The 16,154-nt window shown below is 53.2% G+C and overlaps 1 protein-coding gene; it reads right to left on the bottom strand.

Moving 5' to 3' along the window:
- Nucleotides 1–412: 412 nt before the first annotated feature.
- Nucleotides 413–2,008, bottom strand: CHC_T00008000001 (hypothetical protein). XM_005711651.1 is given in 2 exon segments: nucleotides 413–1,819; nucleotides 1,820–2,008. The coding sequence occupies 1 exon segment, from the start codon at nucleotides 2,006–2,008 to the stop codon at nucleotides 1,820–1,822; it is 189 nt and encodes a 62-aa protein (XP_005711708.1). The 3' UTR covers nucleotides 413–1,819.
- Between the last annotated feature and the right edge of the window lie 14,146 nt (nucleotides 2,009–16,154).

Here is a 16,154-nt window from a genome sequence, read left to right as displayed (position 1 = left end):
AGAGGCCTGTCGAGCGTATTTAGCGGGTATGCACACGCTTCCCCGACTATCTCGCTTCGTTGGTACGACATTCGACCTTCCGAATGCGGCTCCTTCACACATGAATTTGATGGGCGGCTTACACTTCCTATGAGGTCGGCGTAGGTCGTCCCAATAAACGACCCACAAGGTCAGAGGGGTACTGCTTCCTTAAAAAAAGGAAGGAGCGAAACTTCTCCCCTCTCAAACGCACAAGAGCTGCTATAGGCTATTTGCCGTTGCCTCCGTCTCCCCTTGGTGATGTGCCATCCTTCGCATCGTCTTTTCCCCTTGACACCCCTTTCCATTTCTCACCATTCGTAACTGTAGGCAGCTCTACTGACGGAAAAGGCGGCCCGAGAAGGGCATGATAACATGTTGACACGATTACGGATTTTTTTTCTGAGGCGAATTAAGATTATCCGTGAGAGTCTCCTCTGCTATTTCGGGGAGGATGGCATGTTTCCCGTGACGATCCACGCGTTTAGTCTTCTCTCTCTTCTCTGGGTTGACCTTTTCATAGCCTGAACGACAGCGATCGGAGTCCTTCTGACTGACTATTTCTCCCCTCCGTTTTTCTTTTGACAGATTCTCGAATAGAGATTACTGCGATCCTAAATTACCAGCCTTTGTCCATTACTCCTTCACCATCACTTCCCATTCACTCCTGGACTGCTGAGCGCTAGAGACAAGCAACTCTGGGTCCATGCTCAAAATCTCGCGCGATGCTCCTCTCAATAGGGCATTCTGCGTTTCACCCCTTGACGTCTCACATGTCCTCCCTTCACCTCCTATCTCCCTGAGCGCGTGCCATGCCTTTTTGATTGTGATATAATGTTCCGCCTCCCTACCTTTCCGTTTTTTGTTCACTCCATCATTTGATGTGGCGGGGGGGTTCTGCCAACAGCGTCTCCTGCTTGAGATAAAACTTTTCCTTTCTCAGGCAAAGTTTCGAACTTCGAGCCGGACCGAAAACAAACAATCCTTCGAGGGGGTAGTGGTCCTACTGTGGGCTTTTTTTTAAGCGTGGGCCTGTTCGACCTTCTCAGATTCTCGTGTAGTGTCCTCGGCGAATTTCATCAAGTTGCCCTACCCTCGTGACGTGGTAATCGTCAACCGTGAGCAAAAATTTCCTTCCCTCGCATGATAGTCCTGGAACACGAGTACGTTGAAATTTTTCCAAAGGAAAGCCGGAGGTTTCCGTTACGTCAAAGATCCTACTAAAGTTAGAAAAATTACGACAACTTCCCATACGACAAATGTCGCTCATTCTCCTTTGTCGGTGCCATCATGCACCCATAGCCAACCTCGACGCGAGAATCGAGCAAGGGTCTGGTCCTTCAATCCCTTCGTGAATGCGTCGACTTCTCAGCGTTACAGTGTACGAGTTAGAGATACCAACCGCACTGGGTCGCAACGGACGTAGATGCCGAGGCTCGCGGCGCTACTGTCCGGATCGTATAAACTGGCTAACCAGCGGTGCCCCCTCTCTTCCCACTTTCTCTTCGTCCAGAATAGCGTCAGTACCACTGACTTTGTCTCCGTCTCGTCCGAGGATTGATCCCCTTCTTCCTCGTTGACACGGTAGTTACCATATTCCTCGTCGTGGCCTTCTCGCTCTACTCGTCGACAAATCGATGGGAGAACCTGTACTCCTTAACTACAACAAAAACAAAACAAAAGGAAAACAGAAAAGGCGTGTGCTTGCGAGAGCGACTTTGTCCGAATGAAAGGGACAGTCGCTGCAGTTGCGGCACGTTGATGCACGCGTTTGACAGTTTCGCGCTAACTGCGGAGAAAATCATCTCATCGCTGGCGATGCGTCGCCCTCACGATCGTGGTAGTAGTATAGTTGGCCGTCCCCGTGTGAGGTGGGACGTGACGCGTGGTTTGGGGAATATGACGGCTGCGGTGGACTATTGCGAGGTTTCCTCCTGGCTACCTTCGCTTTGGTCAACCAAAGAAAATGTCTATCAGCGTCACGACTCATATTGAGTCAATGCAAAACGGCGGTAGTGCTCTTGTTGGTAGTTGCGTCGTCGAGAACTCCTTGGCTTTGTCGAGGACGGAGGTGGGCTCGGTAGTGGTGAGCCCGTCTTCATGTTGAGGAACAACAGCGCTGCATCGCAACCAGTATTTTCTCTTACAACACCGTCGTCCCTCGGAACTAAAAACACGCATGCACACGTTGCCACGTGTCTCCACACTTTGTCACAACAAAATCCATCTTCCGATCGCGCGTGTTAGCGGCAATATTCCACTGCGAAGTCAATGAGGCTTCCCGCCCCTCACCCATTCGTCTAAGCCGTACATCTTAGGTACCTCCTCGGTTCATGCAGTCGACACTCGGAACGGTCTCCAAGCCTGCGGATAGTGAGGCATTCTGACGATCCACACTTAGTCTTCCGCGACACAACTCCAATGATCCAACCGTTCCCCTGGCAACAACGATACCCCCGATCTTCCGCCCGACGTCAGACGTTTCCAAGAAGCTTTCCCTCTGATTTCTCTCTCCGGCATCATCTTCCCGGATTTAACCAAGCCTGGGCCATACGGGCACTTCGTGAGCATCTCCATCAACCGTAGTCTCGGGACAGCGGCCTTCGTCACAGCTAGAATTAATAATGAGGTTTCTGTTTTCGAAACCGATGTTGCCTGTCCTTCAACCCCCTTCTTGTATGCAGTCCCCAACTCTGGCACGTCCTCAATTCGTCTACCTCTTCCTTCAACCGTTCCTTCTCTTATTCAGGGAACCTAACTAGAGTGACAATCTTGTCACTGAAAACGTACAACTATTTTCCCCATTTTTTTTGTCTGAGGGATCTACTGTGTTCACCTCCCTTCCCTCGTCAATCAGTAGGAGATCACCGTCTCGAAAGGCCTCGCTTCCCCGGTGGAGGTGACTCGCATGTAGAAACACGAACGGTGATACTGTGTGCGAATAGGACTTGCAGATCGCTTTTCACAATCCTTTCCTTTCCAGCTCATGGAGACCACCAGGAGCACGTCATGCCGTCGGCACCATGATCCGAGCATCTTCTTTCACTTAGGTTCTTCTCATTTCCCTCGCGTCTTCCCGGCGTGGTCCGGGGAGATGCCTCCATCCTCACAACAAAATATAACAAAGCAGAACAGAAACCCTGAATGGCGAGAATCCCGCGACGCGGGCGTCGACCGTAACCTTGTCAAAGGCGGAATCGATCTCGAAGATTATCGCCTCTTCAACGTCCCCCTTGGACTCCTCATAGACTTGCTGACCGACCTCCGCGGTGCGCGGTCGTGTCCCTAACATCTCAAAAATAATAAAACGAAATAAAACAACACAAAAGCAATCATAAATAAAACAAAAACGAGACCGAACTGTTATGAAGGTAAGAGTGAAAAAGGGTGGATTATCCAGTCCATGTACCTGTTCTTCCCGCGTTCTTTCTTCGCTTGGCACCCCGTTACGCGACTTCCGACCTGAGTATCTCATCACGACGTTCATCCTACTCGTGCGCGCGCTGCCTATACTTGCGGGTGGCTATCTGAAGGTCCCTCACCTGGTTCGTTCCATCTCATCGTTCCCCTTTTCTTGACCCTCAGGTCGGCTCGCTCTGCCCAGTGCGGATTACCGCACTGACACTGACATGTGAAATTCATGGTTACCACTATCCTGATTGCGCTTGCGCGACCTGCGCGGGCAAGGATAATCTTTTCCGTCGGAAATACGTGACGGCCGCGCTGCGGGGCAATTGCTCAATGGGTTCCCACGTTGCGTCCTTGAGGGTATACCCATACCATCTCACTTTGAGAATTAATTTCTCCCCGTCGTAGCCGTGATCCACGATCTTGTCGATCACATACTCCGGACTCCGGGCTTCTTCTTCCTGCGTGTCCAACTGTCCGTCCCCCTTCCGAAGAGTCGACGACTCATCCTCGTCCTGCCCTTCCGAACCTCCCATCTCTTGTAGACCGGGCGGGGTGCCCGTAGCTTCCTGATTTATCAACGGTCCGTCATCCATCCTATCTTTCGTTTGCGCGGCGAGTCCTTCTCGTTCTCCGTCTGTGTTGAGGAATTGTAGCGCTTGTCGTAGCCTGACTATCGGCGTGTAGTCCATGGGACTAGGGGCTAATTCGACTCTATCTCGCGACACGCGCTCTTCCTGGTCGCTGATGGATATGACGACCGTATTCTCAGTTGACTCCTTCACTTGATATGGACCTGTGGCCACTTGTGACAACTTATATTTCGGCTCGGTGGCCGTGCCTTGCTCTTTCCGAAGGAATACGTATGATCCTGAAGGGATGTCATACTTCGACTTGCGGAGCCTTGCGTCGAAATTTCGCTTGTAGCGCGCTTGTTCTTTCCGCAAGCTCTTACCAGCGCCTTTCATCAGGCTTTCCAACCACGACTGCCATTTCAGGTAGTACGCTCGATTCGAGCTAAATCCTTCCAAACTTGGCTGTGCTTGTAACGCAATGCTTCTCGGCGCCCGAGCTAACACCAGCTCGAAGGGCGCGATGTTCGTAGTTCGATGCACTTGCGTGTTGTATGCGAACGTCACGGCGTCGCTAAAAGGTCCCAGTCCTTCGGATGTTCTCCAACATATTTTCGCAGCACGGAAGTCAGCGTGCGGTTAAACCTCTCAACTTGGCCGTTGGCCTGGGGGTGATACGTCGTCGTGAAGACTTTGCGTATGCCCAAAATTTGACAGACATTCCGAAAGAACCGGGCCGTGAACTGTGTTCCATTGTCGGACAGCCGCTTGACCGGCTGGTCCGTACACGAATACCCAATGGTGAACGAAGGCTTGTGCGATGTGTGCAGCTGATATCTTCTTCAACGGTACGGTTCGTACCAGTTTCGAGTATCGATCGCTGATCACGAGAATATACCGATTTCCTCGTTCAGTTGTAATTAGCTCGCCGAGGATGTCGATGGCGACAAACTCCAGCGGAGCTTTGGGCGTGAACAGCTTCATTTCCTTCGTGTTTCTTCTTAACTTCACCCTTTCCCGCGCACATGCGGCGCAATTCTTCGCGACTGCGTAGCAGTCTAGGGCCATCGTAGGCCAATAAAAATATCTTCTCAATGTCTTGTAAAGTTTCCTGCCTCCCGGGTGGCCTGCCAATTTTGCGTAGTGGCTCAACCCTAGGACGCGGTCCCTTAACGATTGTGGTATCACCACTTATACAAACTCCGCCGCGGTACGGCATAGAGTTCCTTCGAGTTCCTCGGTCTCCATGCTGAACGTTCTCACCTTTCCGGCGTCCATTTCTTCCTTGATGCGATTGCAGAAGGGGTCGACGGCTTGCTCGCGAATGAGCTCCTCCGGAGTGACAGCTTGGAATTGATCGAGGCGATCAGGGGCGGCTCCCCCTCAAGAGCGAGGATGTCGTCTATCGCGACAGAATTGTCCTCGTCCTCCACTGTTCCCTCGGCCGGTTTGGCCATAAAGCATAGAATTTCGTCGTCGATTTCGTCGACGGTTTCTCCTGCAGTCCGTAATCTTGACAGGGCATCGGCTTGGCTGTTCGCCTTGCCCTTCTTGTATTTGATTTCGAAATCAAATTCCGAGAGGCGGAGCCTCCATCGGATTAATCTCCCGCTGGGGTCGGTTACGTTCATCAACCACCTCAATGAGGCATGATTGGTATGCACAATGAAGTGCTCGCCATATAGATATGGTATTAGAGTCTGTACGGCCCAGATTACCGCTAGACATTCTTTTTCTGATACAGAATAGTTTCTCTCGGCTGCGGCTAACGTTCTTGAAAAGAACCCGATGGGTTTACGTTGCCCATCCGGATGCGTTTGAAATAATGCAGCGCCGATTTGATAGTGGCTTGCATCAGTGTCTACCGAGTATGGTAGGTCCTTCTTCGGCAGCGCCAACACCGGCGGTGCCAAGATAGCGTCCTTGAGCTTATGAAAAGCTTTTTCGCACGGTTCGTCGAATCCTTCCACCTGGACCGGTTGTCCCTTCTTCAATAGTTGATTGAGCGGATGCGCAATTTTCGCGTAATGTGGGACAAACCTGCGGTAGACATTGCAGAGTCCCAAGAAGGTCCTGAGCTGGGTCTGCGTTTGAGGGTACCTCACTTGTTCCAGTGCGGTGGTTCGCGCGGCGTCAACTTCCAATGTACCTGGACGAACGACGTGGCCCAGGTACTTGATCTTTTCGACGAAAAATTCGCACTTGCGAAGCTTGAGCTTCACACCTGCCTTTTCCAATACAGACAGTATTTCGTCAACGTGGACGACGTGCTCCTCCCAGGATTTGCTGAAGATGATGATAGCATCTAGATATACCAGACAGCATTTCCAGCGGAACGGAGAGAGCAGGATATCCATAGCTCTCTGAAACGTCGCTGGCGCATTGGTAAGCCCGAAGGGCATTCTTGAAAAACGGTAGAGACCTGAGTGACACGAAAAAGCTGTCTTGTCGCGGTCCGCTTCCGGAATAGGCATTTGCCAATACCCTGAAATCGCGTCCAACGCGGAAAAGACCTTGGTGTCTCCCAACGAGTCCAGACACTCATCCATGCGCGGCAAAGGGTACGTGTCCTTTACCGTTACCGCGTTTAACCTGCGATAGTCGACACAAAAGCGCATCGATCCGTCCGGCTTGGGCACTAATAAAACGGGCGACGCCCATTCTGACTGCGCCGGCTCGATGACTCCTGCTTCTAACATCTTCTGTACTTCTGCGTCCTCGACCTCCCGAGCCTTTGGACCGGCTCGGTAGGGAGCTTGTGCGATTGGCCTTGTATCCGGGGCCAGTTCAATCCGGTGGACCGTGGTGTTGATTTCACCAAGGGTCCATCCCACATGCGGGAATATTTTTTTAGCATCCGACGGAATCTTTCGCGCAGCCGGTCCGGCACGTGGCTCAGGTCGAGCTCCTCCACGTCCGGCGGGGGAGGCTCAATCCGCCGCTCCGGCTTCGTAGTTGCCGTCGCGGGGAGCCCTTCCTCCCGTTCTCCTTGCTGGTCCTCGCGATCTTGTTCCGACGGTTCGCATCTTCTCTCGCCCGTAGGCGGCGGGGTAGAATTAGTGAATTTTTCCTCATCCCGTCCTTGAATTCCAAGTACCTCACCAATGGTGGTATTGCTCTTGAGTACGGCCCTCGGGTGCGGTAGTAGTTCCGCCACCACTTGGCCTTTTTGAACCCTGACAGGGTAATTCCTAAAATTCGCAACGAGCAATTTAAAAGGTTTGTCAGGCTCAACTTGGACTACACCGTTGGTGCTTACCAGTCCGTGCTTGTCGTATAGGGGTGCGTAGGGTTGAACGACGACCAGCCCAGTCCTCTTCGAGGTGCATTCGACCATGCGTTGCGTCCATGGTCCAATGGTCATGGCCCTTGCCACCTTCACCCTGGGGGAAAATCGCTCCCCTTTTGTATCGGTCTCGCCCTCTCCGGGAACCAAATCCTTCTTCGATCTTCTCGCCGAGAATCGCCGTACGATCGGAACCTCCGAGAAGTCCGCCAACTCAACTGTCCTCTCTCGTGGGTAGATAGCCTCCACGAACCTATCGCAATAATCCGCTCCTAGAATTAGGGGGACTGCGAGTTTTTCACAAACTATAAATTCAACTGAAGCCACGAAATGTCCAAGTCTCACAGGCATTCTGAGTGTACCTAGGGTTCGGAGTGGCCTGTTGTTCGCATCGCCGATGTCTTGGGTCCGTCCGAAGGACACAAGAGTTTCCATTCCTGCGGGAAGCTCGGATCTCCGGATGAGATTAGGTCCCGCGCCGGTGTCCAACACGGACAGTACACGGCTCATCAATCCGACCGTCGGTCCAATGTCCGCGAAGACTTTGTAGTTTTCCTCGCAAGGACCAAAATCCTCTCGGGACATTCCCCGCGCTTGACCCTGTACCAGGGGCGTCGGACTTGCTCCAGCGGATCGTCCTTGCCTCTTCGCAGAATCTTCTTGACCCCAATGGGTCCTTTCGGGTTGTCGATGATTCCAACTGTCTCCTCATCATCGACTGCCTCCTTCACTAAAAGCGGGAACGGAACTGGGTTCCGGACACGGTTCGCCGGACACATGTCTCTCCTTTCGAATTTTTTTTGAGATTCCCCCCCTTAGTTTTCCTGTCGCTGGGGATTTCTTCTCCAATCCGACGACGGCCCCGCGGCCAGCCTTCCTGATGTCCGGTTCGAACCTTCGGCAGAGGCACTCGGTGTGCTCGCCGCCTGTGATTCAAACCACTGTTTTACCTTCAGGTAACTTGTCGACGGAATTCCCACCCTCTCCATCGGGGAGAGCATCTCGTAGTTCTTCAGAACTCGGTGCATCTCTCGGAACGAGAGCAAACACGTAGGCGCTCCGTGGCCTTTCTCGTAGCAATGGTAGCATACGAGGCCATGCTTCTTCTGAGGGTACGGCGACCTTGGCGGTCCTCGGGCCGTCCGCCGGCCCGTCCAGCCCGGTCTTCTGAAGGCCGTACGCTTGTCTTCCATCGGAATTCTTGGCGCGGGCGTGTGTCCGCGCCCTCGAAACGCCAATACGGGATCCTCGGCCTCAATATACGAGCTCGTCGTATACGTGGGCGTCCGTAGCGTGGACATCCCACTAGCCCCGTGATCCTCGTCTCCATACCCCTCGGAGGGGTCATAAAAATCGCCCTCGGAAACCAGCGCTCCTGCGTATCCATTTTCTTCCTGATCAACAGTACTAGGTCCTCTGGACGCAGAAAGTGAATCGGCCAAGTGGACCGCGCCGCGGGTTTTTCGCGTGGGGTGCGAAGGCTTCTGCTTCCCCCGTCCTTAACGTCGCTGGCGCTTGGATGGTGACTCTCCTAGTCTTCCTCTCCTTGGCGCGGCTCGCCGAGCCATGCGCCTTCGCGTAATTAACTAGTCTCAAAAACGAAACGTCCCGATTGTCTTGTCGGTATTGAGATACCATCGGCTTGATACTCGAATCGAGTCCTTCAATAAACATTGTCATCTGTTCTTCCATCGAATATACGTTTCCACATCGATTGCTCGCGTCCGTCAGACGGATATAAAATTCCATCTCGTCTTCAGACGGTAGCTGCTGCACTTCCCGTAAAGCGAGTACGGCTTGGCGGATTGCCTCATCGGTGGCGAAGCTTCGCAATTGCCACTGTACGGCCTCCGGCCAGACGGATATTTTCCCATGGTGGGACCCCGCTGTTTGTGACACCGAAGTGTACTGTCTCAAGGAGATTCCGCTGAGGAACTCCGGTAGCAAGCGGATCGCTTGGCCTTCGTTCATCTCCTGGGTGTCGAATTCTTGGACTATCTTAGCTAAAAAATCGAGAACCAATACGCCATCGTCTCCTGTGAACGTATGGTCTCTCTTCACCTTTGGTGGTATGTCTCTTCTGATCTTTCGCACGGCGGTCCGCCGCTTGCCCGACAAACGTGTCTGCGGGTTCCGCAGGCGGTAGGTCCTGTACGAAAGCAACTTCTTGAAGAGGTGGTTGGTCGGATTTAATTCCTCCAACCCCTCCCATCGCGGTCCGCGCCGCGTCGCGATGTCTTCTGGCTCCGCTTCTTGATCTCTCCGCGAGGCGAACGAAGTGACTCCGCCTCGTTTGGAGCTCTTCTTATTCGACGAAATTCCATTTCCGTCTGTCGATCTTCGGTCGGAAGTTCTTGAATGGTTCGACGAGCCGTCGTCACCATTTTCTGCTGAAACATTCGACTCCGAATTTGAGTCGCAATTTTCGCGGTCGTCACTACAGTGACTTTTCTTCTTCTTTCGGCCCTTGGCCGACTTGGGGTTCCTCCACTTGGAATCCCCGGTTCGGACTGCCTTGTACTTCTTCGTTGGACTGTCGGTTTCTTCTACGTCGGAGAGCGATCCCGCGTCCAAACTTGGTTCGGCCCGGCCCGCAGCTTGCTCAAGGTCCTTGAGTCGCCGCGAAGCGCGGTAGAACCGGTCGTCGATGCTGTCCCTTGTCTTGGCCAGCGTTTCCAGGGCCTGATTCGCGTCTCGCCGCGCTTCTTTCGCGGCGAGCTTTAGCGAATCCAGCACTTCCGGATCTCGGCCCGGGGACGCATCGGTGCCTAAATTCTCAACGAGAACCACACGGGCTGTCAGCTCTTCAAGCGCAGCGTGGAACTCGGATTTTAGCAACTCCTGTTGCTTCTGAAAAATACCCAGAAGTTCGTCGAGCTTGTTCTTCGTCTCCTGACGAATCTCCTCGCTCAATTTTTCGAACTTCTCTTCCAGGCCGTTCTTCTCAACGGCCGTCCCCGAAGGGGACGCTTCTGCACCTGGATCAGCAGCCGAATTTCCTTGGCTACGTGTACGAGGTCCTCGCGGAATCCTCGACTCTTGAGCTGATCCAGCCCTTCTGACCCCAGGACCGACGTCCTTGGGTTGGCTTGATGCCATGGTCCGCTCCTAATAAACGAGACCTATCGAACTAAATTACTTATTTCCGACTTCTGTGCGTAGTTCCCAGATTCTAGGTCGGGAGACCACTTATGTAGTGCAATGTGCCGGTCAGGCCGGAACCAGGGTCCAACGGTCCAGCGACAACACAACCAACAACCAACAAGAGTTGCCGACGGCACAGCCCTACGGAGTGTCCGATTCTCCCTTTCCCTTTAAGTGGGTTTGCGGCCCACAGTAGGTCAAGTCCGTGATAGGGGGTGGCAAAAGGAAAAGGCCCGCCCCGGGACGGATGGTGGTAGAGTCTTGTATAGGCAGTTGCTCGGCGAGTTCGGGGCGGTAATTAGGAAGCCGGGCCCGATGGGTCGTAAATCCAATGCTCGCGAAGCGCCTGTTACACCTTATGCCCTTGATAAGGTCTTCGACGGGGGCGTCGCAACGCAGCCCGACGGGAATTAGCAAACACGTAGCAGCGCTACACCTCCGTACTGCCCGATGGCAAGGTACCGACACCGGAACGGTCGCAACCTGTATCCGATAGAACCAACACTGCCCTGTACACACAACAGGACCTTCGAGGGAAACGTCGTTGCAACAGCCTCCGTCGGTGAACGTAAACAAGTAGCAGCGCTACACCCGCATGTCGCCGGATGGCAAAGACACCTACACCGGTCCGGTCGCAACCAAAGCCGATGGCACCAACAACAAACAAAAGAACCAACACAAGAGCCCGATGACTCCAGTCGTCACAATGCGGATCGCAATCAGGCACTGTGGAACCAACACAAGATAAGGGAATAGAAATAGAGATAGAAATAGAAAAGGATAGGTGAAATAAAGGAAAAGGAAAGGGAACCCCGAGCGCAAAGGACAACGTAATCTGTGGTAAAAGGGAGCGTCTTGGGAAAGACGGACTTCGACCAAGGCGATATTCAACTCTGGCAACTCGGGTTAGATTGGGAAATGAAGGGAAAAGGAAGGGGACCCCCGAGCGCTGAAGGATGCCGCAGGCTTAGGTAAAAGGGAGCGTCTTGGTAGAGACGGACTTCGACCAAGGCGACATTCAACTCCGGCAACTCGGGTTACCTTTACTGACTTGGTCGTCAGAGGGCTAAGGTATATATCGCCCCGCCGGAGCCACTACAGTAGCTCGCGGCGCTAGATCCTAAATCTAATCTAGTGTCAGCAAAATTAATGCCCACTAATTAACTAAATAAAATTAAATAATTAAAAATTAAAACTGTGCAATTATTCACACGTGTGTCCCCCAACCCGGACTACTTTTCATATCCAAATATTTTCCTTTCTTTTCACCCCCTTTTTCAGGTGCGTATTGCACTACAGTACGGCTGAACCACAACCAAGCCCGCCCTCTTCGAGGTGCATTCCACGACGCGTTGCGTCCCTGGCACGATAGTCGTGGCTCTTGCCACTTTTACCTTAGGGGAAATTCGCTCCGCCTTTCCATCATTCTCGTCCTCTCCCGGGACGAGATTTTTCTTCCCTTTTCTCGTCGAGAACCGTCTAACTATCGGAACCTCTGAGAAATCCGCCAACTCAACCGTTTTCTTCCTTGGATAAATGGCTTCCACAACCGGTCACAGTAGTCCGCGCCTAGAATCAGCGGGACGGGTAGTTTTTCGCATACAATAAACTCGCCTGCGGCCACAAATTTTCCAAGCCTCACAGGCATTCTAATCGTGCCGAGAGTCCGGAGTGGCCTATTGTTCGCGTCGCCAATGTCTTGGGTCGGTCCGTAGGACACTAGAGATTCCAGCCGGGAGTTCCGATTTTCGCACAAGATTTGGTCCCGCGCCGGTGTCTAATACAGACAACACCCGGCTCATCAATCCGATTGTGGGTCCAATGTCCGCGTAAACTTTGTTGTTTTTTCGCGCAAGAACCAAAATCTTCTCGGGACACTCCCTTCGCTTAACCTTGTACCAGGGTCTTCGAACTTCTTCCAGCGGATGATCTCCGGCTCGGCTCAAACTTTTCTTGACTTGAGCTGGCCCTTTGGGTTTATCCACCAATCCAACAACCTCCTCATCTGGGTCTGATTTTCCCCTTAGAGACGGAACAGGGCTGAGCCCCGGGCACAGTACGTCGACCCTGTGCCTCTCGCGACTCATGCAAGATTCCCCTCTCTAGTTCTCCTGCCGCGGCGGGATCCTTCTCACATCCGACGGCGCGGGCCCCGCGGCGGGCCCTCTGAAGGGTTGGTTCGACCTCGGCGTTGAAGCACTCGGCGTGCTCGCCGTCTGCGAATCGAACCAATTCTTGACCTTCAGGTAACTTGTCGATGGTATTCCTAACCTCTCCATCGGAGACAACGCCTCGTAATTTTCCAAAACTCGGTGCATTTCCCGGAGGGAAAGAATGCACGTTGGCGCGGCGTGCCCCTTTTCGTAAAAATGATAGCACACCAGTCCGTGCGTCTTGACGGGATATTGCGGCCTAGGCCCTCCACGGGCCGGCGACCTTCCTTGACGTTGCGGCCTTCCCATCCAGCCTGGCCTTCGAAACGTCGTACCCTTGTCTTCCATCGGAATGTGCGGCGCCGGCGTGTGGCCGCGCCCCCGAAACATCATCACGGGATCCGTGGGCTCTGAAAACGACTCCGTCGTGTATGCGGGCGTCGATAAAGTTGACGACCCGCTTGCCCCGTAGTCCTCGTGTCCGTAGCCCTCCGACGGCTCAATGAACTCGCCTTCGGCTACCAACGCGCCCTCGTAGTGATTTTCGCTACTTCCGTGAGCACCACGCTCATCTGACGCGGAAATTGACTCGGCTAAATTGACGGCGGCATGACTTTTGCGACCGGGATAAGAAACCCTCGGCTTCTTATCTGCCCTGATCGTCGACGGCGTCTGGATCGTGACCTTCTTGGTCTTCTTGTCCTTAGCGCGGCTCGCCGAGCCATGCGCCTTCGCGTAATTAACTAGTCTCAAAAACGAAACGTCCCGATTGTCTTGCCGGTATTGAGATACCATCGGCTTGATACTCGAATCAAGTCCTTCAATAAACATCGTCATTTGTTCTTCCATCGAATATACGTTTCCACATCGATTGCTCGCGTCCGTCAGACGGATATAAAATTCCATCTCGTCTTCAGACGGTCTTTGCTGAACCTCTCGCAATGCGAGCACGGCTTGACAGATCGCCTCGTCGGTTGCGAAACTCCTCAACAACCACTGTACGGCCTCCGGCCAAACGGATACCTTTCCGTGGTGGGACCCGGCCGTCTGAGACACCGAAGCGTACTGCCTCAAGGCGATGCCGCTTCAAAATTCGGGCAACAAGCAGATCGCTTGCCCCTCGTTCATTTCTTGAGTATCAAACTCTTGAACTAATTTTGCCAAAAAATCCAACACAAGGACCCCGTCCTCACCTGTGAACGTGTTGTCCTTCTTCACCTTAGGCGGAATATCTCTCCTGATTTTTCGCACGGCGGTCCGCCGGGAACTTGACAAATATGTCTGCGGGTTCCGCAAGCGGTACGTTCGGTACGAAAGTAATTTCTTGAAGAGATAGTTGGTCGGATTCAGCTCCTCCAACTCCTCCCATCGCGGCCCGCGCCGCGTTGCGACATCTTCGGGCTCCGCGTCCTTGTCTCTCCGCGAGGCGGACGAAGTGATTCCGCCCCGTCTGGAGGTAATCTTCTTGCCCTGCGAAATTCCTTTTCCTTCCTCTGAACGATGTTCGGAATTGCTGGCATGGTTCGACGAACCGTCGTCACCATCTTCGGAAAGGCCATTCGACTCGGTCATTGAGTCTTGGTCTTCCGGCTCGTCACTACAGTGACTCTTGCTCCCGCGTCGCAGATTCTTCTTCGCAGTCTTCGACTTGGAACTCCGCTGTCCAGCGGCCTTGTCCTTCTCCGATCGAGCTGGAAAGTCTCGACCCGTGGGGAGCGGCTCTTGCCCGGCGACCTGGTCAAGGTCCTTGAGACGATGAGCGGCGCGGTCAAACCTGTCGTCGATACTGCTCCTAAATTTACCTAAGGACTCCAAAGCTTGATTCGCGTCGCGCCTTGCGTCCTTGACCGAAATTTTCAACGAAGCTAGGACCTCCGGCTCCAGACCGTCGGTCGCCCCACCTCGCTCCTTCTCGACGAGATCCACTCGAGCCGATAGCTCTCCTAAAACGGTGTGGAACTCGGATGCTTGCAACTCCAGTTGCTTCCGGACGAGGGCTAATTCAGCCTCGAGATTTTTCGTCATCTCTTGGCGAATTTCCTCGCCCATCTTCTCGAACCTGTAGGATAGGTTATCCTTGTCGGCTTCAATCCCCGTCGAGATTTCTTGACCTTCGGGATCCGTGGCCGTATTGGCCTGGCTTCGGGTGCGAGGACCTCGCGGGATCCTCGACGCCCCTGCCGATCTGCTCCTACCCGCCCCGGGACCGACGTCCCCGGGGGCGCTTGTCGACATCGCTCGTACAAGCGAACCTACACAAAAAAAGTACAAACAAAAAAATAAAAAAAGAGACTCCGTTACCCAGACCACTTTCGTAGTACAACTCCAGGTCAAATCTGTCGTCGACACAATTCTAGGTCGGGTTTGCTGTAGACACAATTCTAGGTCGGGAGACTACTTTTGTAGTGCGTCTCCAGACCGGGACTGTCGTAGGAAAAAGTCTGGATCAGGTCTCCTGTACACCAAAGTTTCTAGGTCGGGAGACCACTTTTGTAGTGCAATGTGCCTGGCAGGCCGCGAACACAGTCCGACGGTCAAACAAAAAGACGAAAAACAACAGCAACAACAACAACTGCCAATGGCACGCGCTACGGAGCGTTCGAGACTCCCTTTCCCCTTGTGTGGGCTTGCGGCCCACGATAGCTCAACTCCGACGGGGGGGGGTAAGGAAAGATGCCCATCCCGGGAGGAAAATGGTGGTAGAGACTTGCGAAGACTTGAGCGCTCGGCGAGTGCGGGTTGGGCTTTTCTACGAGAATGTAACCGCGGTTCGCTGGGTTGTAAGGCCAATGCTCGACGAGCGTCTTCAGCACCTTGGGTATAATTCAAGGTCTTCGACGGGGGCTTGCTCAGCACTACCCGACGGGATCGTAATTGTGTAGCAGCGCTACGACCGACGTGTTGCCCGATGGCTAAAAACACCCTCACCAGCGCAATCGCAATCGCGGTAGGTGGTACCAACTCTGTCTTATACAGTAAGACTTTCGACGGAGGCGTCGTCGCAACAGCCTTCCGACGGAACTTGAAACAGTAGCAGCGCTACACAACGTGTTGCCCAATGGCTAAAACACCTACACCGGATCGGTCGCAACCGACTCCAGTGGAACCAACACAATTAAGGGAAAAATAGAGATAGAAGTAGAAAAGAATAGGGAAATAAAGGAAAGAGAAAAAGGGAACCCCCGAGCGCAAAGGATGCCGTAGGCTTAGGTAAAAGGGAGCGTCTTGGTAGAGACGGACTTCGACCAAGGCGACATTCAACTCCCGCAACTCGGGTTACCTTTACTGACTTGGTCGTCAGAGGGCTAAGGTATATATCGCCCCGCCGGAGCCAGTACCGTAGCTCGCGGCGCTAGATCTTAGATCTAATCTAGTGTCAGCAAAATTAATGCCCACTAATTAACTAAATAAAATTAAATAATTAAAAATTAAAACCATGCAATTATTCACACGTGTGTCCCCCAACCCGGACTACTTTTCATATCCAAATATTTTCCTTTCTTTTCACCCCCCTGTAGAGCCCCATATTGCACAACAGCGAGCAAGCCGTCGACCCCTTCTGCAACCGCATCA

The sequence above is a fragment of the Chondrus crispus genome, genomic scaffold (genome assembly GCF_000350225.1).
Source record: "Chondrus crispus Stackhouse genomic scaffold, scaffold_90, whole genome shotgun sequence".
Taxonomy (NCBI): Eukaryota; Rhodophyta; class Florideophyceae; order Gigartinales; family Gigartinaceae; genus Chondrus; species Chondrus crispus.
Note: the sequence above shows the minus strand (reverse complement) of the source record. Positions and strands in the feature narration are given on the sequence as shown.